The 27,964-nt window shown below is 41.9% G+C and overlaps 1 protein-coding gene across 1 annotated transcript; it reads right to left on the bottom strand.

Annotated features, from left to right (window-relative positions):
* Positions 1-95: 95 nt before the first annotated feature.
* Positions 96-27,964, bottom strand: rpgrip1l (RPGRIP1 like). Its single transcript, XM_049573654.1, has 26 exons — positions 27,882-27,964; positions 26,914-27,000; positions 26,397-26,547; positions 25,089-25,402; positions 24,759-24,858; positions 23,045-23,188; positions 22,586-22,691; positions 21,022-21,168; positions 20,619-20,692; positions 20,255-20,394; positions 19,929-20,035; positions 19,785-19,835; positions 18,853-19,032; positions 18,554-18,671; positions 17,763-18,215; positions 15,945-16,087; positions 15,096-15,435; positions 14,311-14,576; positions 14,047-14,142; positions 13,785-13,856; positions 9,783-9,930; positions 9,106-9,203; positions 7,639-7,825; positions 4,200-4,284; positions 3,347-3,483; positions 96-2,590 (listed from the first exon to the last, which is right to left on the bottom strand). The coding sequence occupies exons 2-26, from the start codon at positions 26,990-26,992 to the stop codon at positions 2,475-2,477; spliced, it is 3,852 nt and encodes a 1,283-aa protein (XP_049429611.1). The 5' UTR covers positions 26,993-27,000; positions 27,882-27,964; the 3' UTR covers positions 96-2,474.

Below are 27,964 nucleotides of genomic sequence, written 5' to 3'. Positions count from 1 at the left end.
AATGAAGATGTCATTTAAATAAGTTTAACTTTCTTTAGCAGCTTCATCATCATTATGAAACTAAACATGTAAAAAAATATTTGGTTCCCCACATATACAGAAAAACACTCTTTATTAGAGCACAATACAAAACATCATACAGGAAATATCAAATTTAAGGCACGCTTGTCCAACTTCTTTCTTCACTCTCCCACAAACAAACATTACAAACAGTATCCTGATGTAACTGTGCAGGTGTTCAGCAGCTATCAGCACACTGACACTAAAACATCCACCTGTAAAAACTAAAAGCTTCTACTGCCGGAGACCAGAACCTGAGCTACAGGAAAATTTACAGTTATTACAGTTGGAGATTGAAATACATTAAATAACTCTAGTGTACAAACTTTAAAACATTTTCACATTTAAAATATATCATTATAACATCTACAGTATTTTAACACACACATGTGACTCAGTAATACAATCTGAAGGTTCAGGTTCAGTTTTATACATTAAATAAGATAATTTACATTTCAAGCTTTTTATAAAACGTACTTAAGTAAGTTTATCTTCCTCTCCTGCAGGAAAACTTCTATTATCTTATTATGTTCAGGTTTTATTGAGACGTCCACATGGCGGCTGTCTACCTGCCAACATCACTGACACAGGAAGTCATTTATTCAGCCACAGACAGGGTGAGATGTGGAGGTTAGGGTCAATTTTGCCCAAACTTTGATTGTAACATAAAATACGTTGTTTTTTGTTTTTTTTTGTTCCAGTAAAAAAGCTGATCTACTTTAAAAGTTGAAAATAAAAATAATAATTTCTGGGCATGGCTGAGACAAAGGAAGGACAGAAATAATACAATACTAAAAATACGTGGCGTTTGTTGGTTGTCTTGATGATGTTGGGGTTTTTTTGGACATTGAATACACCAAGCCTTGTGTATTCAATTGTTTCAGCCATGATGAGAAATCTTGTTTAAAGAGACAATTTTTAGTTCAGTTATCCCTTTAAGTCCAATGTTGTGTTCACTGTTGGATCAGTCCAAATACCAAACGTATCCAAGTGTGCATTTCCTGTTATTCTTGTGGGTCTAATAACTGTCTGTCGTGTTATCCTAAAACACTGGAAGACAAAAAAGGCCCTGGAGTGAAAGAATGGGTTAATGTAATGGTGGAAACAGCATCTTATGAACGTTTGTTCAGTAGAATAGAATAAATGGCGATCAGGAGAAAGGAGTATCACCTCGGGACCAGTTATAGATTCATCTTAAAATGGGAGATAAGCCTACATAATTATGAACCTGCTCTGTGACTGTGTGACCCTGTAGAGAGATGTATGACGACATGTGTGTGACATGTTTGTTTGTTAGTTTGTTTTCTTCTCTTTCCTTTTAAAGTTATTTGTTAATTTTTCTTTTTAGTGGTGTCCATCTCCATACTATAAAAAATACATGCCTTGTATTCTTGTTTGCCTGGAAAATAATATATGTATGCCATGTACCGAGCCTCTCAAACCAATAAAAACTTGTATTATAAAGAGCAATTTTTTTCCCTCATGTTGTCCAGGGTGCAGTGACAGCAGATCCTCTGCTCTGAGCAGAAGCTAAATATGAGAGAGGCTGGTTACACTGTCCTGATCAGTGGGATCTTAATGTGAGGGATTCACTATAGTATTATTTTACAATGTAAAATCAGAAAAAAAATATTCATAAAATTTAAATAAAAAAAACATTTTTAAGACTTTTAAAAGATTGATTCAAGATGCTTTTAAGGCTTTTATGGATCCACAAGAACCCTGTATATATATATGTGTGTGTGTGTGTGTGTGTGTGTGTATGGTTATTGTCTCTTCTTCTTTTTCTTTGTATTGTTTATCATGTATTTCTGTTTTTAGTGGACTTGGATTTTGTTATTGCTATTTTTTTCTGAAGTTAAAGGGAGGTCTGCTGTATCAGCCTGTCCTCTCCTGACACATTTCTTTTTTTCCATTATCTGGATTTTATGCAGTGTTTTGTTTGTGCAAAAGAACAAAAATAACAAAAGTCTGAAACACATTTCATCACAGTCCATCCAACAGTTGTCGATATATTTCAGCGTGGAGTAAAGTGGCAGACAGTGAAGCTTCTCTGCCAACAGGCTGAAGAAACAAACGTCTTTCAACCAAACTTTACAGTTTTTAACTCACATTTATTTTGACCTGAAGATAAACAGATCTGTGCGCCCTGAGCAAAGATACAGGACGAACACTCAGAGTTCCCTCATGCTTCAAAACATGTTTAACATGTCTACAAAACACCAACACAGTGAAAACTCTGAATGACACACGACCTCCAAATAAAGTGTCTGATAAACTGAACAGTTTCAGTGTTTCAGTACTGAGTCAGTCCTCAGTGTATGAAGCAGACATTAGACTCAGATACTGTTTTAGTATGTTGGCAGTTGTGCACACATTGTGTCTCATGTGATGTTTGTGTCAGTGATGTTGCCTCATACTGAAGGAAGCTCCACGTCGTCCTCCTCCATGATGGCCTGCAGAGCCTCCAGTCCCTCCACAGACACAGTCAGACTGCCGACCACCTCGCTGCTGTCCTCAACATCCAACACTACAGGACACATACACACACACACACACACACACACACACACACACAGACAGAGACACTGACTAACAGCAGGAACAAATCTGTGGCCCCATTTACACTGCCTGCTTGAGGCAAGAGTTTCACGCCGTGATGCCGCCTTGCCATTCTGTATAAACGGTACAATCACAGAACGGGGGAAAGAGTTGTCTCTCCTTTACACCGGCAGCGGAGGCAGTAACAGCACCGAAACAACATCCATGTGCAAGGGACAGGACAAGTGTGATGTGTGCTATAAATACAACCCAATGTCGTGAGATTTAAAAAGAAGCAAATAGTAGTTAGCAGCTAACTCAAAGAAGAAGAAGAACAGCAGCTTCAAATGTCCCTAAATTGGGAAAACAGTGAGGTCACCGAGCTCCTTACCCTCTGAGCTGAGGATGAGATCAGCCACCATATTATAGAGATGGTAAATGATTCTTAAGACATGTTAGCCATTGTCATTGTTTATAAAGCACTGCCAACGTGTATGTTACATGTCACAGTGGAGACTGACATTGTTGTGTTACATGACACGTCCATCACACCTATTTTGTTTCCGTGATGTGGGCACTGTGTCTAAAATCAGACACTGGAGCGGCCTAGTGGCACTGCTGTCTGGTCTGTGTAAAAATACAAAGGTGGCATAAAGAAGGGACGATGGTTTGATTTGAACTGCCGTCACATCTGTAATCCTCTAGAGTACAGTGTGTGTGTGTGTGTGTGTGTGTGTGTACGGACCATTCAGGCTGGTCTCCGTCAGATCCCGTTGTCTCTCCAGAATTTCGGGGATCCTGAGGAAGGCCACGCCCACATCCTCACACTCCCTCTCCTGCTCCTCTTCCTCCGGGGGCTCGCTCACCACCGTGAACCGGATTCTGTCAACAAAACATACACACAAATATATTATTAATACTGTCAGTATGATCCTCATTTCAAAACTGCAAATTAATGTTATTGTCCTTGTCAAATATGTCTTGTATTTTTTAGGATTTACCACTGAATAAGTATTTTATTTTCTTTCTTGATCAACAACACAAAACTCTAACACATTGAATTCTGTATTAACTGATTGTTATGGGTGCGGCAGAACAAGCTGTAACACTGACATCATCTCATGAAGTTATCATGAATCACAAACAGGTGCTGCTGCTGGAAACAACAGTGACCAGAGCAACCAGAGTCGATCAAAACAGTTTCTACTGCTCAGACTATGAACTCTGTAAACTCACAGTGTCCCTGTTATCATCTTTGACTTCATTGTTACTGTTGTTGTGTTGAGTTTGACCTTCTGTAGGTGGCACTCTCAAATGAAATTATTCCAAACAAAATAAAATAAAATCCAATTCATCTCCATTATAATCAGGTGGAGGCAGAACTCGCGGAGAAGATCAGGGCAAATAAACCATGGCTAGATCCCACTGAAGGTAGGAGGGATATTTGGGTGTACATGTCTCTCGTTGAACATGATAGTGAAGCGGAGGTGTTTCCTTCCTGTTTTGATCTTCGTCTGTACAAAACTGTGACAGTTAAACATTTGTCTCTAGCCGTCTCACTTGTGTTAAGAAAAAGTCTAACTTCATTTCCGACCCACCTCTCCATCTGAGGGTTTCGTCCCTGTAGGACTCCTCTCAGCAGCCGCCGCCTCGCCCCGTTCTTCTCTGCGTCCACAGGAATGACTGCAGGACAACAAACAGGTCACATATTAAAAACACGATGGAGTCTGAATCTCTCTGACATAAAACAAGTACTGTGATTTAATACGACTCTCAAGAACATTATAGGTTTTGTATGTAACTTTTCCATGTACTAAGCCTTTTTATTACCAATGGGTGAACAGGTTGGAACGTAACTTAAAAACTGAGATCTTCCCCGACCTTCTCAGTCACCTCCAGCAGCCTGTGGACTGATTAATATTTTAAGGACTCGGGATTAATTTTTCGGGATAATTCAAAGGATGTGATGTTATGTTCCTGAGCACCTGCTCTCTTTAGCTCTGCTACAGCAAAACAGTGTGCCACACAAGTTTAACTTTAGTCACAGAGTCTGCTGACGTCAACAAACGACTGGCACCCATCCACCGTGTTTTTTGCAGTGGCAGTCTGCCTCGTGGCCTCCAGCCTGCTGTGAACCCAGAGCCTGGAGTTTCCTCTGGCTGAATTCGATTTGCTACAGCAGCTAAGGTCTGAGCTGCCGTCCACTCTCCTCCTGGGAAGTAGTGTCCTCATGAAGAATTCCCTCTGTCTCCTCTGACCACGGCTGTCTCAATACACGGTCCTGTTCTATTGCACACTCAATATAAACTGCGTGAGCCGCACTGAATACAGCCATGAATGAGGAGGAAATCTGAGGGTCGCGATTCCTGTCATCCCAACAGATCTGCCCTTAGCCCACATCTATTTATTATATACATGCTCCCCCTTGGCCGTGTCATCAGACAGTGCGGGATTTCTTTCCACTCCTACGCCGATGACACTCAGCTGTAGGACTGACCCAACCCCTTCAACTGCTCTACCATCTTCATCTTCACCTCTGTCCACACTCACCAACTGTCTGGAGGAGATAAAGGCATGGATGAGTCGTAACTTCCTCCAACTCAACTGTTCCAAATCCGAAGCCATACTTATTGGCACCCCTCATCAGGTCCAGTCATCTTCTATAACCACCATCACATTCTCCGGCCAGGACATCCCCCTTTCATCTACAGTTATCAACCTTGGCGTGAGACTGGACCCTCACCTAACATTTGAAAATCACATTAAATATCTGTGTAAATCCTGATTTTTTCACCTTAACAACATCGCTAAACTCCGTCCCTCTCTCACCCTCTCTGATGCAGAGAAAGTAGTCCATGCTTTTGTCTCCTCCAGGCTTGATTACTGCAACGCCCTTCTAATTGGAATTCCTGGCAAAAGTCTGCAAAAATTACAACTTAATCAGAATAGTGCTGCTAGGATCCTCCTGAAAGTCAGAAAACACGAACACATCACACCCATACTCTGCACCCTTCACTGGCTCCCCATCTCCGCCAGAATCAGCTACAAACTTGCTCTCATCACCCATCAGTGTATCCATGGAAATGCCCCGGACTATCTCAATGAATTACTCACCCAGCAAGCTTCAACCTGGAATCTACGCTGCCAAAACCAATACCTTCTCCACCTCCCCAGAACCAAGCTCCACACTATGGGAGACGGTGCCTTTTGTTCTGCTGCCCCCCTGGAACTCCCTACCCGGCCACCTCAGAGCCCCACAGACAGTGGATGCCTTTAAGAGAGGCTTAAAGACTTTCCTTTTTAAAGAAGCTTTTGACTTGGCCTAGGACTTTTTGAATTTGCTTTTATAATGTTTTAATTGATCTACCTTTTTACTGTGTGCTGTAGCACTTTGAGGGGGTTTTTTTTATAAATGAAAAGTGCTTTATAAATTAAATGTATTATTATTATTATTATCATTATTATTACTATTATTATTATTATCTAATCCTCTAACCCAGGGGTGTCAAACAAACAGCCTGTGTGCTAGAACCGGCCTGACAAAGGGTCCAATCCGGCCTACTAGAGGACTACACTAAAAGATGCCCGGTTTCAGGAATAAGTTAAACAATGCCCACTTCATGTAAAATTCTGCTTCAGAGGCTTCTCCACCCTGAGCAGAATACAGTTCTCTGATATCATAATGAATACTTACTGTGACCATGTTTAAAGATACTGAATATTGTGCATAATACTGTCAATCAGCAGCTTCAGTTCAAAATAATCTGCATCAGGAAATGTGTGGATAAATGCACATGTAATGTCGGTGAGGAGTAGACTGACTGAATGTGGAAACACTGAGACATACTGTTGAAATGGCACTTATTTTTCTTGAGACCTGAAGACCCTTGCTTGAGTTTCTTGAAGACGTTTTGCCTCTCATCCAAGAAGCTTCCTCAGTTCTGGTGCAGTCGCAGTCTTTAAACTCTGTATGGGTGTGAACCCTTACAGTGTTGTCATGCATATGTGAGTCATTGACCCACCCGGCCATCATGTGTGTCGTTAGAGTTAGATGAGGCTAGATGTGAATGGGTGTGAAGTCATCTGGAGAGGGATCCCAAGACTTCTTTGTAGGTGGGTGATAAATGGTGTCGTAGGCCACCATCTCTGTTAAATCATGGTTGTTCTAGTTTGACGCAGATAGCTTCTTTCACTCCTCTTTCAAACCATCTTTCTTCTCTGGCCAACATGTGCACATTGCTGTCCTCGAAAGAGCGTCCCTTCTCCTTTATGTAAGTGGACAGTTGAGTCTTGACCTGACCTGAGGAGCTGGCTCTCCTGTGCTGTGTCATGCGCTTGTCAAGTGATTGTTAAGTTCCCCAGTGTACAAATCTGTGCATTCCTGGTGGCATTGAACTGAATACTCAACATTACTCTGCCTTTGTCTGAGTGTGTTGTCTTTCTTTCTGTCTTTCTTTCTTTCTTTCTTTCTTTCTTTCTTTCTTTCTTTCTGCCTCAGTGTGTTACTGGGTTTGTACTTTGTTCAGTAAATTAATAATCACAAGTGTTAACCACAGCAACCGTCAACTATTAATGCTATTTTAGCACCTCGTTTACAGCTTTAATAATTATTGTTGAGTGTCAGTGTGTTTCATTTGTGCTATTTCGGCTACATTTATGGTGAGTGCCTTTGCTTCCATCCTTATTTTTCTATTGTCTTTCAGAAACCATGTGTCAGTCAAATCAATCATCAGTCATTCTTACCTGTTACATCATTCTGGTCTGTGGATAACAACATCAGTCATTTGCCTGTGCTGTAACCCCCTTCCTGTAGTCATGATGAAATACTGATTCTGAACTTTACAATCAGGACTCTGCCTGTGTTTGTCCATAAGAGAAGCCAGAGAGGCAAACTGTTTCAGTCCCAGTGGTGGGGAGTGAGGTGTAGGGTCTGCAGGCTGCGTTAGCTCATTAATTCTTGTCTCAGCTGTGGTCTGATAAACAGTAAATTCCAGTGCTGGTGGACTCAGTACATGTAGTCGTAGTACAGGTTCTCACCTTTGCTGTAGTTGTAGTTGATGCTCTTGCCTTGGGGGGGTTTGGGGAGGGACAGGGGGGTTTCCTCTGTGGGCAGGTCCAGCAGAGAGTACTCAACAAAAAGACGCACCACGCTGTCATCCCGGGACACCCGAGACTCTGGCTTCAGGCTCAGAGACACCACCTCCACCCGCACTCTCTCTGACGGCTGAGGACCAACACATGCAGCAGAGTTTATACATTTACATCAATTATTAGTTTAATCACAGCATTAATGCTCGATGGCTTTTACACATTATTGCGTACATATGAGAATGTTTTTCTTGTTTCTCAAATATGAGAAAGTGCTGCTTCTCCTTCACTCAGGGTGCTTTCAGACCTAGAGTTGTCTTGTTTTGGTCTGAATCAGGGACTAACTTTCTTACAAATTTGTATAATTGCCTAGAGTTGGTTCATGTTCTCACGGCAGCATTTACAAGCGGACCAGATCAAATGCCTCATGTGAGAAAGCTGCTCTTGATTGGTCAGAATTTCCGTGTGGGAAAAATCCAGGAAGTAAAGCAAACGTTGAAGAAGAGTACACTGGCAAGATAAATGTGACACCTTCTAATGTCACAATGGAGGGACAACTACGCAGGTTGATTTTAGCGCTGCTCATCGTGGACTATATTGCTGTCATTGTTCATTTTAGTCAAACCATACAGTTTGAAAACGAGGCGCGGCTCCAACTAGAAAACAATGTTTTGATGCATTGGATGTGCTGAATGTGCATATTAAGGCAGTACAGGAGGAGGTGCACATTAATAATCCTCCAGGACTGTAACATGCTCATGTTTAACCCAAACAATGTGTCATGTGACTGCAGTTGGTTCACATCCAAGTCGGAACACGTCCTCACCACAAGCAAACTGCACCAGAGTTCATTTGTAACCAGACTGAGACCACCTCTTCAAGAAGGTCTCAGTCCAGTTGTTTTGGTGCGCACCCGAGTGTGATTGCTGTGTTCACACCTGCCCAAACGAACCGCACTTATGAGGCAAACTAACTTGAGTTTGACTGAACCGAATCAAACAGGGCAGGTGTGAAAGCACCTTTACAGTTGTGTTTTTGACTCAGACAAAACAAAATATTTGAAGACAGAGTGATAAATATTTTTTTACATGGACTAAATAATTAATCAAGGCGATAACTAGCAGGTTATTTGATGATGGAAATAATTTACATTTGCATTCGTTTATGTTGTTGATTATGCATCTTGTGTATAATGACAGCAGGCTGACTTCAGTTAAAAGTTTGTGGTGTAAACTCAGATTCAGAAACAACCTTCTGCTTGTACACAGACTAAAAAATCGAAGTGAACCTCAACAAAAACAAAACACCTTCACAATGAAAACACAAGTTCAGCCGTGTTTTTTTTTGTTTCCAGCGCTGGAGATCAACAACAACCCTTCTTCCTTCTGTTCCACCCCTGCACAGGTAAACACTGACCTTCCTCCCCGCGGTCTGCCCGTGAACAATGCAGTCATCGCTGTCGGACTGAGTCGATTCACTCTGATCCTCTCTGGCTGCCGAGGCCTCCTCAACATCTGCACAGGTTAAGACAGGAAGCAGATCAATCACCGGAACAACAGAAGCAGACTGACTGGAGCATCTCTTTAAGAAGGAAATAAAAAAGGTCTGAATGCATCATTTTCCTAAACTGTGTTTGGCATCAGAATGTTTACAGATGTTCCGTAAGGTGAGTGAGATGTTGGCTGTCTCTCAGAGGGCTGTCGTTAACATTTATGAAGGCTGCTCTAAAGATTACTGTCAGCCACATTCAATATTAATGTCTGTTCTGCTCAGGAAAACAAAAACATTTGCAGCTTTAAGACAGAGAGAGTTTGGGGAGACGATGTTGGAGTCTGACCCTCGATTTAAAACAGCAATTGTTTTCTCTCCACTGTGTGTAAATCCAAATACAACAAGTATCATACAGTGTTCTGTAAACAGAGACTTGAATAGGGAAGCAGGAAACTTCGGTGGAGTCCACACCACAACACCATCATTCATTATTTAACAGTATTATATTCAGTTTTATTAAACCCAGACGGATTTAACACGAGGAAACTAACTGTCAGTTGTAATCGATCATAGAGTGATTCAGTTAATCAATATCTCCTCACCTTGGAGAATTTCCTCGGAGATTTCAGAGTCGTCGGAGTAGGACTGAGAGCTGGCCGGGACCAGCTGACCTTCGGAGACGTGAGACTCTTCTTCATCATCCTCTTCCCTTGCGGTGCGTTGAGCAGCTGGAGTCGCCTCTGTCACGACCTGCAAACACAAAACGTAATGCCGGAAAAAGGCCCAAAGTCAAAGGTGACTGATTTATTACACATCTGCTACAAAGAAAATTAGATTATTCTTGAAATGACTGGAGTGAAACTCTGATTCATTGATTTGTGAATTTAAAATTACCACAACAGGCTCAATCAGTGTGGCCAGACTGAGTGGGTTTCAAGGTAAAAATGGTTTTGAGCTGCAGTTTCGCTATTTCACTTAACAAGGGTGTTTAAATGAGTCCACTTCCTGAATATGAACCCTCTAAAGCAGTGGTTCCCAACTGGTGGGTTGAGGTCCAAAAGTGTGTGTAACCTTATAATACAATAATCAACATATCAAGTATGAAGTGTGTGTTTTATTATTCAACGAATGTTACTTTTAATTCACAATAAAAGTATTAATTGTTTAGAGCATAGGGACATGCACTAACCAGACACTTCATTAGGTACACTTATTCAACTGCTTGTTAACACAAATAGCTAATCAGCCAATCACGTGGTAGCAACTCAATGCATTTAGGCATGTAGACATGGTGAAGACGACCTGTTGAAGTTCAAATGGAGCATCAGAATGGGGAAGAAAGGTGATTTAAGTGACTTTGAACGTGGCATGGTTGTTGGTGCCAGACGGGCTGGTCTGAGTATTTACTGGGATTTTCACCACAATCATCTGTAGGGTTTACAGAGGATGGTCCCAAATAGAGAAAATATCCAGTGAGCAGCAGTTCTCTGGGTGAAAATGCCTTGTTGATGCCAGAGGTCAGAGGAGAATGGCCAGGCTGATTCAAGATGATAGAAAGGCAACAGGAAGTCAAATAACCACTGGTTACAACCAAGGTCTGCAGAAGACCATCTCTGAAGCAACAACACCTTGTCCAACCTTGAAGCAGATGGGCTACAGCAGCAGAAGACCACACCAGGTGCCACTCCTGTCAGCTAACAACAGGAAACTGAGGCTACAGTTCACACAGACTCACCAAAACTGGACAATAGAAGATTGGAAAAACGTTAGCCTGAGTGTCAGACTGAAGCTCCCAGAACCTTCAGTCTGACATGGCTTCCAGTGAAGGCGATTTACAAGGGGGAGGGAATTTGATTTTTTCCCTAACCAATCAGTAGAGATCAACGACTCACCCAGAATCTGACGTCATTAGTATCCATGCCTTGGGGGTGCCGAAAACAAGCGAGCATTGCCCATTTAAAATGTCTCCGTCGTTGTGCACGCCCAGCTGCATCGCCATTAAATCCAGTTTAGCAGCTTCCTTAATTTGGTCCTCCATTAACGCGAGTAGTGGCGAAATACCTCGATAGCATCGTTAATGTGGTCTGTAGGATCTGTAGCGGTCGCCATTGTTGCTATCCTCACCAGTTACCCACCGGTGTACAGCTTGACATCAGCGTGGCGCTGATTGGCTAATCGCTAGACCCGCCCCCACCCCCGGCGTTCATTGGTCCGTCTATCGTTCGGACGAGATAAATCGCAAATTCATTGAAGTATGCCAGACCAGAGATGCAAGCCTACTCAGTTGAGTGGGCGGGGTCTATGGTCTGGAACCAGGCTAGAAAAACATTGCCTGGTCTGATGAGTCTGGATTTCTGCTGCCACATTCAGATGGTAGGGTCAGAATTTGGTGTAAACAACATGAAAGCATGGATCCATCCTGCCTTGTATCAGCGGTTCAGGCTGCTGCTGGTGGTGTGGGGGAGATTTTCTTAGTACCAACTGAGCATGGTTTAAACACCACAGCCTACCTGAGTATTGTTGCTGACCGTGTCCATCCCTTTATGACCACAGTGTACCCATCTTCTGATGGCTACTTCCAGCAGGATAACGCACCATGTCACAAAGCTCACATCATCTCAAACTGGTTTCTTGAACATGACAATGAGTTCACTGTACTCCAATGGCCTCCACAGTCACCAGATCTCAGTCCAATAGAGCACCTTTGGGATGTGGTGGAACGGGAGATTCACATCATGGATGTGCAGCCGACAAATCTGCAGCAACTGTGTGATGTCATCATGTCAATATGGACCAAAATCTCTGAGGAATGTTTCCAGCACCTTGTTGAACCTATGACACCAAGAACTGAGGGACTATAACAAATATGTATTCTTTACACTGTGTGCAGTTATAATAATCCCATTGTATGTGTAGTCACGCATTCCGTCTGCAGTTGGCTCTGTGGTGACTTGTGATGGGACTGAAGAATATCATTGTCCCAGTGCAGGTTGTCATGGGGCTGATGGCGGGTGACAGGGCTGACGTGCACCATGAGAAGGCTGACCTGTTTATGGGCTTTATGTTTTTTTTAATATATATACTTTTATTAATCCCCCTGAGGGGAAATTCAATTTTTTCACTCCGTTGTCATTAATACACAGGTCCGAAATACACACACAAACAGGACCACGAAGTGGAGAGAGTGAGGGGGCTGCCTTGGTCAGGCGCCCCGAGCAGTTGGGGGGTTCAGTGCCTTGCTCAAGGGCACCTCTCCAGCCACCAGTCCATGCTCCGCATTTGGTCCGGACAGGGACTTGATGTTAACAGTTTTTAAAAAATGCACCCAGGGAAATTCTGGACAAATTGGTGGCAGATGCAGCCAGGCATGACTATGTGTAGTTTCTCTAATTTGCCAGACACTATTAGAATTGACTGAGTTGAATGGCCAAAGGAAAGAAGGGGCTCCCCCGCCCCTAGAGAACTGAGAATGGCATGTATTGTTCATTGCAAGTCAGTCTGCTCCCATGACCAGGCTTGAGTTTGTTGGTTTTGCTGTCTTGTAGAACAGAATAAACTCTGCTTTGCAACAGACTTTGTGTTTGGGCATCCAGTGTGGTTTGTTTCTGAGTACTTTAAAGTTGATTTTTGTAGATTGCTGAGCTACTGTTTTAGACTAATCTGGCCTGAGTCTGAAACAAGTTTGCCACAACATTTCCTGCTGTAGAGTGAGTGACAGCTACTTAACAGAGACAGGAAATGACCTCAAAGACATGTCCAAACGCAGATATGACGCTGATTGTACTGAACTGTTTGGACCTTGAACTAATGACTAAGGAGTACGGCTGTCAAAGTAATGCGTTAATTTCAATTAATTAATGACCAAAAAAATAATACGTTAAAAGAATTAACGCTGATTAATCACATTCCATGGTGTCATTTGACCCGGTGTGTCACTTAAGGCCACAGTGGCTTTGTCACATGATGGCGGCAGACGAGACGACACTGCTCGTCGCCCGGAACACCCAGATGGAACTGTTGATTGGAGCACCGTTCTCTGCAATATCTGCTGTAACGAATTTTTGTACCATCGGAGAACTTAAAGCCTGAAATATCACCTCAACACAAAGCATTTAGCAGGGAACCTGGACTAACACAGCCTCTGATGCTAGCGCTAGCAGCCAGCCTCGTCAAGCCACACTCGACCAGACAATCAGACTGAGTCAGCTGATGGACTAATTCCCTTGCAAAATGGACTGCAGACCAGTTTCAGTAGTAGAGGACAGGGGGACAATTGTGTCCAAAATCTTAGCTTTGCTACAACACATCTACCAAAATTCATTTGAATCAAAATTTTATTAAAACTTTAATAGAAAAAAGTGATTAATTTAATACATTTAGATCAATTAATCACAGAGCAGGTAATTAATTAGATTAATTTTTTTAATCACTTGGTCCCTGTGATGGGACTACTTGGAAACCATTGCTCTAAAGGTAAATGAGGTAACAGATACACTTTGATATGTATTTTTTTTCTTTTGTTATTACAGTATGATTTTTAGGTGAAGTGAAGAAGCATTTGGTTTGATAGCAGACCAAATCAGACAGAGACTTTGTGAGTTTACCTTTACAGCAGGTGATAATGTGTCTCTCCTCTCTGCAGGCACACTTACACCTGCTGAGCCACTGTCCTCAACCTGACACAAGATAAAAGGACAGAAACATTTAACCAATTTATAATAGGTAAAAAATATTTCCACTTATATTTGTTTCTAAAAACTGAAGACACTGGAGAGACACTATAACTCTGGTTCATCACTGTTCCAGAAACAAAACACATAAAACAGGACACAAATGTTTTCGCAGTAGCTGAAGTTAAAATCTCACCTGGTCATGTGCAGCTGAGGGATCTATGAATGTGACCTTTTTGGCCGTCAGTCCGTCCTTTAGGTGCGTCCTCTGTCTGAGTTTTGGCAGCGGGGCCTGATGGGAGGAAAACACTCAGATTAATGGAATAAAGTTTGTCGGAAACACCTTTTAAGGTCGGTATTAACATTTCTTGAAATCATCCAGAGAGCAGTATTTCACACTGAGAACAAATAAATCTCATCACTTGTGTTTCCACTGTTATAAATTTATACACCTATATACCTTCGACGCAGCGACCTTAGGAAGCGAGGCGGGCTGATGAGGACGGTGTTTGTCTTCCTCCTGCAGTGTCTCATCAACATCTTTCTCTTTCCTCTCATCCTCCACTCTGTGCTGATCCTGCTCTGGTTTGATTTCTGTCTCTGTTGGGATTAACTCTTTAACAGTCATGATGGAGCCTGATGGAGGGACGTATGTGAACTTCCACTTCAGCGTCACTTCAATGTGTCCGGCGGGGAGTCCAGAGGGATCAGTCAGCTCAAACACACCTGCGAGACAAACAGCAGGACCGATCTTTGTTACAAAACAGAGTGGAGGAAGTTGCTCAAAACTCCACTTTTATTTTACTTTCATTTTTTACAGTTCTTCGCTAAAATATTTGTCTAAACTTCAAACTGTATCAAAGAGGATGTTTTTTAAGTAGTTCTTGTTTGAGCTTTGTGGTGTTGAAGGGACAGTTCATTGACATTTAACCGATCGCTGTGTAACAAAAAATAATAATACAATCAGTGAAACTGGCAAACAATCTAAAAACAACGTTATCCGTCTCTTAAATTATATTCAATCTCCTCCTCATCATCAGCTGAAGATATCTCCATGTAAACCATGTGTACGCCTACTCTGAAGAATGTGTGAGGTGTTTATATTCGTCCTTTATAAAGACCAGTTAATGTGTGGGAAGAGGCGTACGCATGTTTTTGTGCGTACACATCCTTTATGCATCTGTCCCAAGAGCAGCTGTGACACTGAGGTCCCAGCAGAGGGACACAGACCCAGTCGATGCTCACCAGTGACGGGCTGGTCCTTGGCCAGTGACAGCAGAGGCACTCTGGCCTTCCCCATGTACGTATCCATCTGCTCCTCTTTGTAGTCGAACACGTAGAACAGAAGCATCTCAGACTTCAGGTACTGGTCCAGATCCGTATCCATCGAGACGCAGTAGGACTTGAGGTCATTGAGAACGGGGTCGCAGCAGTTGTGGACAGTGGTGGTCGGGTAGTCAGGGAAGTCAAAGAACTTGTAGACCACGTAGGGGCTCGGCTGCTGGGAGCCTCTGGACTTCTTCAGGTCTCTGCAGCGTCCGACTGTGATGGAGAGTTCGTTCCAGCCGCCGCCGGCTGTCTGCAGCTGAGGGGCAGAAACCAAAGGTTACATCATTCCGCACAAACCTGCAGTCAGTCTGTGTTGTTTCAGAAAAGAAAGTCAGAGGATTAAAGCAAAACTACAGTCTGTCACAACATGGGTTTTATTTTTGTAGCTCAGACCATCAGTTTTAAAATATTCTACAGACCAAACAAACTGCTAAAAATAAGTGTGATGAGTCTGGAAACACGATGAGAGGTTGTAAACAAACTCTCAGCTCAGTCAAACTGATCTGGGAGAGAAAACAAAGACGGAAACTGACAGTTCAAAACATCCATAAGTTTACAGACAGGTTCAGCTCTGACCTGCTGGACTTATTGTTTTCATGTTCACTCAGTTCCTCTGTGAAATGAGGATTCTATTGGTTACTATTGGTTTGTTAACTGTCTGATCACGTGACTGCTCATGTTCACTGCAACTTGCTTTGGAGAGTACATAAAGAAAAAAAAAAACCAGGCTGTAATAATGTGTAGTTTTCCTCTTCCTGCAGGTACCTGTGCGTCTTGGCTCAGAGCAGTGCTGATGTAGCCCACAGCCTTCACCTTCTCTTTAAACAGGCGGATGGTCTCTGTCATCGGGACCCTCAGCCTCACCCAGTAATCCACAGAGCCAAAGGACCGAGCATCATCACACGTACCTGACAAACACATGCAGACATGTTTTTAACAACAGCCGCAGAGGTCTGTGATCAGGTCAGTTCACCTCCAGACCTGTTTTAAACACTCTGCTATGATTCATATTTTCTTTGTTTGTTTTGTTGTACATCTGAGATTGTGAAGCTCAATTACAAACTTTAAAAAGAAAACTGTTTTAAGGTCCAGTGCGTAGGCTTTATGGGGATATATTGTCAGAAATAGAATATAATATAATAAGTATGTTTTCTTTAGTATATAATCACCTGAAGTTAAGAAACCATTATGCTTTCTTTACCTCAGAATGAACTCTTTATCTCTACATAGGGATTTTGTAGCGTGAAACTGCTTCAATCATTGTTTTCACTGGTTTAAATCACCTGGGGTCTTATTGAAAACACAGCGTACTCACAAAACGAGGCCTAAAAGAGGCGTACGCCACTTCCCACACAAAACTTGTGATGTATAAAAACAGACTTGATGGGAGAGGCTTTGACCCATGCTTATGAACATAGTGGAGAAAGAAAATTGGCGAAACAGATGGTGAGGTGGAAGCCTGATTGTATAAACTGAATATTTTTTGGCAAACATAATTTTTCGGCTTTTGTCCGTATGTGAATTTTTAGTAGGGATCCTACCAAATGAGAACCCTGTTGCATTTATTTTGGAGAGGAAAATATCTCTGTGGATAATTTAGCTCTTGGTAAAAACCTCCTGAAAATCTGGATCTTAAGTTATCAGAAAAAAAACAGGAGAGCTCATAATAGCAGCTGCTGGGCGAGCCGCCCATCTTCGACATGCCAATCAGTGTCAGAGAAACACAAACTTATTATGGTGGAACTGCTTTATACAGTATTTTTACTGGTTTAAATCACCTGGTCTGTTTGTTTTGAAGAGGAAGAGACCTCTGTGGAAAATCCAGCTCCTGGTTAAAACCTCCTGAACAATGAACACTGAAGGAATTACAACCAGGAGAAGTTTCAGCTGGTTGCAGTCTGCAATCCTCACCACTAGATGCCACTATATCCCTCTAAATTTTACACACTGTTCCTTTAACTATAAAGGTTTTTTAAATATTTTAACTTCATCCACAAAATTTATTCTGGTTTATTTACTGTTAACTTTATTTCTTTGTGAATCTTTTTTTCTTTCTTTGATGAAAGAAATTAGAACATTAAAAACAGACAGTCTTTTTACATGTTTTGTTTTTTTTTCAGCCACTGTGAAGCAAATTGTGTTGCCTTTTTTATATAACATGTCCTACATAAATTAAGTTTGATTATTATTATGACAACTTTGTGGAATCATTAGTTGTTTGCGGCATAAAAAATAATAAAATCTAAAAGTAAGGATTGTCCTGATTTTTGTAGAGAATGTGTTTTGGTTTGTTTTTATGGAGAAGCACTCAAGAGTAAAACTTCACACAGCCACACAGGAGCAGATGAAGGTTTAGAGCCTCAAGGTCACAAAAGACAAAATGTTTTGACACAGTGGATCTGAGGATCTGGACCTGCAGATCCCTGTGCAGCTAACCATGCCTCTTTAGACTCCAGGAGGAAAATACTCTTTACAAAACACTTCTGCAGACTGTCTGTGTGACTCTTTCAGTTTGTATTATGTTTTTTTAATATTCTATCACTTCCTGCACAGGAATAGTAAGTTTGATCTTGTCCTACTCACCGACCAGCGGCATGGTGCCATGAACTTTTCCGTCCTGCTCCAGCAGCGGCTGCAGACGGAGCTGCCCAGTGGCCAGCGTCCTCCAGTCTAACCCCAGAGCCTGATGCAGCTCCACAGTCACAGACTGTCTGTGCAGATATTCCAGGAACTGCTCATCCATGCTCACCACGTACTTAGAGGTAAAGCCATATTTGGGTCTCTGGCCTGTCACCACCGGAGTGGAGTGCAGCTCAAACAAATAGAAGGAGTATGTACAGAAGGTGGAGGGTTCAACGTCACCCAGAGCCTGCAGGGCGGATGGAGAGAGCGTGGCGCTGACTATCTGAAGCTCCAGAAGGTTCTCTCCACGCTCCAGGTGAAAAGTTTCATTAAACTCATCCGCCTCATCTTCGTCTGTCATGTCTGGTTTGAAGACGTAGGTTTTGGTACCGTAGGCGATGTCTCTGAGCTGAGCTGAGGAGCAGCGGGGAGGACAGAGAGTTTGAGTTCAGAGATGATCAGAGCTGAGGCACCAACAAAGACTTCACAATACAACCTGTCACTGGACAGTTACACATCAAAACTCACGACAGTTTCTTTAACTACAGAGTCATGTGCGTGTGTCAAGGTTATTATAAAGACGCAAAACTAAACTAAAAAACAGGTGTGAAAAAACACTTTACTAACTGTCAAAACTAATAAATAAAAATAAAAATACAGAGGTAATGTCTTCAGTTTAAGTCTTTGAGAGTTTGGTCAAATTTTTCAACATAACAAACATGAGGAGGAAGATTTGTTTGATGAATAAAAACCTTCCAGTTTCTTGATCTTGGTGGCTCTCGTGTCGAGCAGAGCGGCCTGTCGTTCCAGCTGCTGCTCACTCTCCACTCTGTTACTGTCCATCTTCTTCTTCACAGCGTCCAGCTCCGCCTTCATCACCAAGAGGACAGAGTCACAACACACTGAGCATCTATAGTTTCATTCACATTTTAAGGACACATTGATTACCACGTTGTTTTTTTGTGACTTTACTGGATAATGTAGAGAGATGACAAGAAAAGTTGACGATAAAGGATAGAAAAAGTATGAAGAACGTTGTTGTGCAGGTGACCTTGTAGTCTTTGCAGATGTTGCTCTCCACGCTGAGGAGGTTTCTGGTCTTCTCCAGCTCCTGGATGGTTTCAGCGTGAGCGGCTCGCAGCTCTCGGATGGCGTTCTCTGAGCTGCTGCCGCCTCCCTCCTGCTCCTCCTTCAGGAAGCCCAGATCTCCACTCCTCTGGGATTTACGCTCCTGAGGAGAAGGAGACAAAATTTAAAGTCCTGACCAGAACCAGGAAGTACGAGCACATTAGTCCTGTGCTCAGGTCTCTACACTGGCTTCCTGTGGCTCAGAGAATAGACTTTAAAGCAGCTCTGCTTGTGTACAAGTCTCTCCACGGCCTAGCACCAAAGTACATCTCTGACATGTTAGTGCCATATGAACCATCTCGGACTCTGAGGACCTCAGGGACCGGCCTCCTGCTGGTGCCCAGAGTCAGGACTAAACATGGGGAATCAGGATTCCAGTTTTATGCAGCTAAAATCTGGAACAGTCTTTCTGAAGATGTGAAACAGGCCTCTACTCTGACAATGTTCAAATCTATGCTCAAAACAGCTCTATTTCACTGTGCATATGACTGAAAGGATCTTATCTGCACTCTTCTCTTTTAAAGTTCATTTTATAATGATTATTTATGTTTTTATTTTGTATTGTGATTTTAATGCATTTTCTTGTTCTGTAAAGCACTTTGAATTACTTTGTGTACGAATTGTGCTCTACAAATAAACTTGCCTTGCCTTGCCTTGCCTTAAAGTGTAGAGTCGGGAGGGAGATGTGGTGGGAAGAAGCAGGTTCATCATGAAGGTATGAACACAACCATAACATAAACCTGTCACCATCAACCTCCTATAGATTTATTACTCAGTACAGGAGTCATTTGAATTTAATTCACTCATTAACTCACAGTGATCAGTGTCATACTGTGTATATTTAAAAGTTCTGACCTTAATGAGCAGCAGCGCCTCTGTGAGTTCAGCCACATCGTACTCGTTCTCCTTTAACAAAGACCAAAAATTAAACTCTTTAGATGCAGAAGAACTAAATGGTACATTTCATTGTTAATATTATTATTAATTTTACAGTCTTACCCTGCTGTAGAATTTTAAACGATCATTGAGTTCCTCCAGCTGCTGCTTCTGTTCCAGAAACTGGAGCTGAAGTTTCTTATTTTCTTCTGTCAGCTTTTCATTTGAGTCTGAAAAATCAATCATGTCGATTAAATCATGGGTTAAACTCACTTTTAATATTCTAGTCAGATCAGACAAAAGTCCAGTTATAAATTATCAAAAAGAAAATTATGATCAGTTTTGTTGACTCTCCTGGACTTTCACGACCTACACAGAAACACAGTGAGTGTATTCAGTAATCATCATGCAGAGCAGTTATAATATAAAGCTATGAGCAGTAGCAGCACCTCTCTCAGCCTTGATTTTGTCAAGGATTTCGTTTTTGTCGACAAGGTCGGCCTTCAGCGCCGTCTCCAGCTGAGCGATCTGTAGCTTCAGCTGCTGCTCCTGGATCTGCCACTTCTGCTGTCGAGACACATCGAACGCACTGCACACACACACACACACACACACACAGACACACTTATGATTCATCACAGGAAAATATGGTGGCATGTCAGCTAAAAATGTTTTAAAATGAAGGACAAAAAGTACAACTGGTTGGATCAGATTATCTGTGTTGGAAGCAGTGGGACGCTGACATGTGGATGATAACCAGGTGTTTGAACTCTCCCTGAAATGACCCATCAGAGGAGATCTGAAGCTTCTCACCTGTTGACCAGTTTTTCATTGTTGTCCTTCAGCAGGTCTCTCTCCTGCTCCAATTCACTGATCCTCTCCTGCAGCTGCACAACACATGAGAGGGAAAGAACAGATGAGTCCTGAGGTTCGTCTCAGTCCAGCCATTTGCATCACTGAAGTGTTATCATCTTTGCCTTAAAGTTACGGACAGTTTCGGACAAACTCTGAGAAAATAAAGCTTTATTTATATGATTTTGTTGACACTTTGTATTTTAAATTCAGTCAGTCTGATCAAAGCAGAAACGTACCTGAACACAGGGTGTCTACAGATACAACCACGTTAAATTTAAGACCTTTGAAGACCTTTTTAAAACCACCTTATATGAAATTTAAGACCAAACCAGCAATGGAAATACACATCTGTGGCGGTCACCTGCTCCATGTTCAGCCTGGATATGGCGGATGTCTGCAGCTGTTTCTCCAGGTCCAAACTCTTCAGCCTCTCATCTTTGAGCTGAGCCGACAGCTCGTCCACCTTCAGCATCGCTGCATCATGACTCACCTTCAGCGTCCTCTGACTCTGAAACACACAAATTAACACGTCACAGTAAAACTCTGTGGACAGCGTGTTTTAAAGTACAAGTCCGCTGATATTCTGTGTTTTTCATGTCAGCGTACTGAAAAACATATACAGTGTGTGTATCTACAGCCTACTATAACACACACACTGTAGTTTATTTTTTACTCAATCCCACATAAGCCCCGTTTCAACCATCACTTTCTGTATAGTACCTTTGGAAACTAAAGTAACCCTTCAGACATGGTACCTAGACCCTAGCATTTCCACCACAAACAGTACTCTTAAATGTGGGCAGGACTGTTGTCACTCACTGCTCCGTCCAGCACCCACTGTGTAATGTCTACACTTCGTTTATCACAGAGCGAGGCTGCGTGCCGACATTTTTAGAACAAAATAGAACAGGCTGCAGTGAGAGTCTCTCTCCATGGGATATTTAGAAATAGCAGGTTTGTGCATTTAGTCCTTCTCAGGCAAGCTCAGGGGTTTAGTGTTGCTGAAGCCCACAGGAATGATGCTCCACAATGCTTTTTTTTTTCTCCAAGTGAGTTTTAGAATTTATGCAGTTCACATAATCCAGTCAAAATTAATATATATTTTTAAAACATCTGTCTCATCCAAGAGACAAAAAACCCAACTAAAGTAATGGTCAAAGTTGTCACAGTGACAATTAAGGTATGCCGATGGATTCACGTCGTCAACTCATGCATTGAGTAACATTAAAAGTTAATGTTCTACCTTAAAAGTCACCAGCAGTCGGCCCAATGAATTAAATTATTTTTTGTCTGACTCCAGCTGCTGTGAGAGGCAGCAAAACATCCTTTCATTTTATAGTTACAGTTTACTAATAAACCTCTCCACAGTATGAACAGTGGTTACATGAGCCTCAAAACCAGACACAACTCAGCCCTGAGCAGAGTGACTGTCCTCTACTGACCAATCAGACTGCAGTGTTCACAGCTCCACCTTTTAGTACCAGATCTGTGTGCTAGGTACCCCAACAGAGGGGGGACCAAACATGGGGACGGTACAGAACGGTTGTGTTTGTACCATTCACAACTTTTCACAGTGGAAAAGGGAAAAAAAGTGCATCAAACTGAACTGAACCGTACTGCTCGGTGGAAACGAGGCTACATACCATCCTGCAGTCACTAGAGCACCAAATGTGGATTCATCCACTGCTGAAAACAGTCTCAAACAAAGTCACTATTTCCTCCTGTTTGTTTGATTAAAAAACTGAAGTGAGCAGGTTTTTCAGGACATCACTGATGAAACTATAGATTTGTGTTTAAAGATCTTCAGTAGGAACCACTGCAATAGATGAAGACTGCTCCTCACAGAGTATTGATTTATCGTACTTGGATTTCAGTGTTTGTCTTGTCGATGTTGCCGCAGGACTTGAGCTGTAAAAGCTTCTCACCTCCTGCAGCTGTAGAAATCGTCCCTCCAGCTCTGTGATGCTGTTGGACCTGTCAACCAGCTGCTTCTGCAGTTTGATCATTGTCACATTGCTGTTGACGTGTGACCTGACAGAGAAACACAACACACAAGTGTTGAAACCCTGAGACATTTGTGTACAGACACAGATACAGGTGCAGACCTCCATTCTGTCTGGTGTGACGGAAACATCCAACCAAAGACAATCAATAGTTCTGGTCAAACAGTGTTTGTAACAAGCTGTAGACTCACAGATAAACTACTAAACTGAATTATGGTTTTTGTGTTTCTTCCAGAACGGTTCATGAACACGAATGTTCTCAAACTTTCATCGAGTGTTGAAACATTTTATTCCTGTTGGAAACAGTGTGAAGTATCACACCACCACATGATAGCTTTCACTGGGTCAGTAAGTCCACCCCATCACAGTGTAACGCTTTACCTCAGTTTGGAGGTTTGCTGCTGTCGGATCTGCAGAAGTCTCTCCTCATATTCTGCTTCCTTCCTCCTCAGCTCCTCCCTCAGCTGCTCCGACACTCCCTCCATCTCCTCCAAGTGGCTGCGCTGGAGCTCGATCACATTCTCTCTAGCGTGCAGACAAAAATGATTGGTTTGCTTCAGACAAAATTTATCTCACTACAAATATGGTAAATGTAATACAGTCTGCAGTCATGAGTAAAAACCTGCCTGTAAGACACCAGAACAAAAGGTCTTGTTTTGTCCTACACACAGTTGTAAATGAAAGAAGTGGTTAGTTACAACACTTTTTATTTTGAACACTCAGTATTCTCGGTGGAGTCACACACACTTTACACTCTGTAAGTCAGACATGCAGAAATAGAAAATGTGCCTTTATGGTTTAACGAGCGGTAGAGCTGGGTATCAGTACTTGATACTTTCAAGGTATCTACTGAATTAACCTCATACTAAATAGTATCAAGACTTCTCCTGTCAAATGATACCCATATTTGATCCTTTTTGTACCCAGATCTAGAAAAAAATACTATTTGTTTGGCTTTGCTCTCAGCCAATCACCTCAAGTGTTCTTTGATTTATTGCAAAGAACACTTGAGGTGACTGGCTGAGAGCAAAGCCAAACAAATACTGCGATTGGCCCTCTGCCACAGCAGCTACAACCCATACAGTCTGCGGTGTGGGGAAGTTGAGCCTGGTGTATTTGACAGAGTTGGAAGCTCAGCAACGTAAAGATGCCACCAAAATGTTCAAAAGTATGACTATATTACAGACTTGTGGCGTCTGTGGTCATTTTACAAAACTGAATGCTTCTATTTGCACGATGGGTAAAAAAAGGGTATCAAATAAAGGACTCTGTTGGTATTGATGTCTCTTTAAGGGTACTGGTATCTTATTTTATATCATACAACCAGCTGACAGAATGGAGTGATTTCTTGATCATGAACAGCAAAGTTAATGTTATTCTCTGTGGTTTCCAGCAACATGGAACATGCCGTGTTGTACCATCATGTTTCTACAGTAGCCCAGAACGGACAAACCAAACCCTTGCTCTAAATAGGGCCATTCGAGTTTTTACATCATCCACCTTAGTTGGCAGCCCCTCCACAACAAGAAGCATTGATGAAACACTGATTTGTAACATGAAACTGCTTATTTCAGTGTTTATAAAAGACTGCGTAGGATCGATACTAAATTTGTACGTACAGACAAAACCTGAAATGGTGTGCGCCAAAAATTTTTTGAGAATTTCTACAATCAGGCTTCCCCTTCACCATCTGCATTGCCAATTTCCTGTCTCCGAAATGTTCGTAAGCATATGTCAAAGTTTCTCTCATCAAGTCTGGATTTATAAATCACAACTTTTGCATGGGAAGTGGCGTACACCTCTTTTAGGCCTCGTTTTGTGCGTACGCAGTGTTTATAAATGAGACCCCTGGTCCATTTGTTCTGGGGAGGAAGAGACCTCTGTGGATAACTCAGCTCCTGGTAAAAACCTCCTGAACAATGAACACTGAAGGAATTCTAACCAGGACAAGTTTCAGCTGGTTGCAGTCTGCGATCCTCACCGCTGGAGGCCACTAAACCCCCCCCCCCCCAAAATTTTACACACTGCTCGTCTAAACCTGCTGATGTAAAGTTTTAAATGCTGTAGGACTCCACTGGTGTGTCTGATGACTCACAGGTTACGGATCTCAGCCCTCGCATCCTCGAGCAGGCTGTGTCCAAATCGAGGTAGGAGGCCGGTCGGAGGTCTCCCACCTCCCTCCAAACTGCGGGTACCTGCAGGAGACAAAACCACATAGTGTGTTCAGAGAGGATTTTACTACAGTCTGACCATATGTGTTAAAGAAGTTTCTACTGATGTGGTCATTAGATACTGATTTTTATTTAGTTGTCACGATAAATTAAAATATGCTACAACACGTTGGGTGTATCAGAATCTCAGCACATTTATAATATTACTATGTATTATAGGCTGTAGACTTCACATATAAATGTCTGTGATGTACTTTTTGGTCGTGTCTGAGAAGGAGAGGAAGCGTCATCTCGCAGCTTCTTTAACCCAGAGTTGACTCGTGACTGGACGCGGCCGTACGGCGTCGGCCTCCTGCTCTGAGAGTTGATGAGCTGCTGCTTGGCCACGAGGAGGCGCTGTTTTAATCCCTCATTCTCCGACTGCAGACTCCGGACTTTCTCCTGCAGCTCCTCCATCATCTCCTCCATTTCCACATCCCGCACCCTGGACACCGACTGACCTCCACCCACCGCCAGCTGCTCCATACGACCGCGGTCCTTCACCAGCCTCATCAGCTTAGTGCCCAGCCTGAAGGAAGGAGGAGGGGGAGATGGGTAATCACAACGTAAGGTAATTATGTAACCGTCTGGAGGTTAAACAGTCCACAGATCAAGTTCAGTTCATTCTACCGCCTGTGGAAACAGCTGCATCATGTCCTCTGAGGCTCTGGAGGGAGGTTAAAATGAATAACCCTGATGATGTCATAGTGATGACAGGGGATATGAAAAACAGTTGCATTGTGGGAGATGTAGAATCCTGTGTTTTTGGAAGAGCAGCAATAGATAGTTAAGAGTTTTCCTTTAAATGGAAAACTCTTATAATGTCCTCAGTATTTTTTGTTTTATTTGTTTACCTAAAACTATATCAATTTAAATTGTGCTCAATTTTGACAGTTTGAGTATTTTTTTTAATGTTTCGACTTGTTGACTCGCAGGGAAATTAGTCCTTAGGAACATCCCTGATTGTTATAAAATTAATCTGCAAATATTTTTGCAGATCTGAAATCTTTTTCAAAAGCAAAAATGCGCAAAAATTCCATTTAAATGTGATCAGTTGCAGCCATTTCCTGTTTCCTATCATTGTATATTGAATACATTTGGGTTTTGGACTGCTGGTCAAATAAAACAAGCCATTTAAAGATGTCATGTGACAAGACTTTACATTGCCTCTGGACTATTCATAAACCAAAAGGTTAACTTATTAATGGAGGATATAGTTTTCATTTTAATCGCTAATGAAAATAATAGTTAGTTGTTGCCATAATTCAAACAAGAATAATAATAATTTACAAAAATAACAATTCAACATTGCAGTTTTGACTACTGCATGTATATACCCTAAACTTTTCCTAAAACACCAAATGCAAAAATACTCAGCAAATCATGAAAGAAGAGAATTACAAATAAATAAAAATAACAAAACAGAACACAAAAACACAACTTAAACAGGAGCACTGCGACAGATTAGAAACTGACTGAGGTCACCGTCAGACACAATAAGTCTGTGAGTGTGTGTATCTCACTTCTTGATCTTGTCATCCTGTTTGTGAACATGCTGTTTGAGGAGCTGGTGCTCCTCATGGAGGCGCAGGAACCGGTCCTCCAGCTCCTCCCTGGACACCCGTGAGATGTCCTGTCGCGCCCGAGCATTTTGATACGCAGATGAATCTGTCACTATTAAAAAAAAAAAAAAAAATCATTGTTTTTACATTTTCAATCATGTAAAAAAGACCTCAACCTGATTAAAGCAAATTCACACCATGGCCCACATTTATCAATCAAATCAATCAATCAGTCACATGAAATCATAAGAATATAATTTGAGTTAAATGCTGTGGGACCAATTATTGTATCAACCTGGTGGCTGTTTCTACAGCACATACTTTTACCTACAGGGACTACTACTTAGCACAAAGAAGGTAGAGCAATATTTTCTCAATATTGCAGCTCAGAATTCAGCAATAAATTCACAACTAAATTAATCTAGTTAACCCTCTCTAATAAGTTCTCTTTTTGAAAACATATAAACAATATAAATACCTGCTGCGAGTCGGGACAGGTTCACTGTGAGGTCTCTGACAGGCACATCTGCTGCTGTCTCATCAAGTGGAGTGGACATGTTTCAATCTGAAAATGGAAAAGGCCTTCATTAAACACGATTTATACTCACCTTAGTACGAGCAATTGAACACTAGCTCGGTGTATAGCTTTAAATTAACATAAATCCATCTGTGGTTGTAGGAAAAATGGTGACGCCAAACTCAATGTGAAAATCTGGTAAATTTAAAGTAATGCTCCTGTGAGAGATGTAAAGACACACAGCAGAGGAAGGCGTACGACTTTTTAATAACACATTGGGTCTTCGTATGTGATCGGCATACAACTGTCACTCCAAAAGCATTTCATTTTGGTGAAATCCAAAGTTTAAATGCCAAAGTGTCCCCTGCTGCCACCGTCATCGCCTTGTTGGAAAAGCTAGGCAATACGAAGCGAGATGGACCTAAAATTTGACTTTCTACCCAAAAACACGCTGCTTGCTGTGCTGGATATGTGCCGAACTGAAGTTACACATTTCATGATTCTTCAGTGTTTTGAGCCAAATATGATTGCGCATAAATACGTTACCTCTGCCGATGAGAGAGAAAAGCTGCCAGAATTTAAACGCAGTCTGGCGTCACATCCTCTACACTGATTTAGAGTAAAATCTTAGATAAATAATATGATTCACATATCTGGTCAAAGGCAAATGTCTCAAAAAAGCTGGAAAATTGTGTATGAAATAAAAAAAATCACGAGGTTTAGTGTTGGTTGCGGTTTAACTTCGTTATTTCAATCAAATCTCAAACGGGCGGTGAGTGTACGTTAACGTTATTTAGCTATGCTAGCTAGTTAGCTCACCTAACTAGCTTACTCTCCTAATTACCATCACAGTAGAGACATATGTAACTTCGTATTCTATATAAAACACATTCAAACATTTAAAGGTGTACTTTACAAACATTTCTTACCTGTCAAAACGACTTTATTCAGTCCAGGATAACGATTGCTACTGAAAACATAACAGTTCATGTCGTTATGACGCAACCACGCA

This window comes from Epinephelus fuscoguttatus, linkage group LG4 (genome assembly GCF_011397635.1).
Source record: "Epinephelus fuscoguttatus linkage group LG4, E.fuscoguttatus.final_Chr_v1".
NCBI lineage: Eukaryota > Metazoa > Chordata > Actinopteri > Perciformes > Serranidae > Epinephelus > Epinephelus fuscoguttatus.
Note: the sequence above shows the minus strand (reverse complement) of the source record. Positions and strands in the feature narration are given on the sequence as shown.

Bases quoted from the DNA above. Each gene is read 5' to 3' on its own strand.
- rpgrip1l (XM_049573654.1), bottom strand. From the start codon at position 26,992: ATGTCCACTCCACTTGATGAGACAGCAGCAGATGTGCCTGTCAGAGAC. The intron at 14,143-14,310 runs GTATATAGGTGT...TCCTCCCATCAG, and splicing joins CTAAGGTCGCTGCGTCGAAG to GCCCCGCTGCCAAAACTCAG. The intron at 2,591-3,346 runs GTCCGTACACAC...TGTGTCCTGTAG, and splicing joins GACGGAGACCAGCCTGAATG to TGTTGGATGTTGAGGACAGC.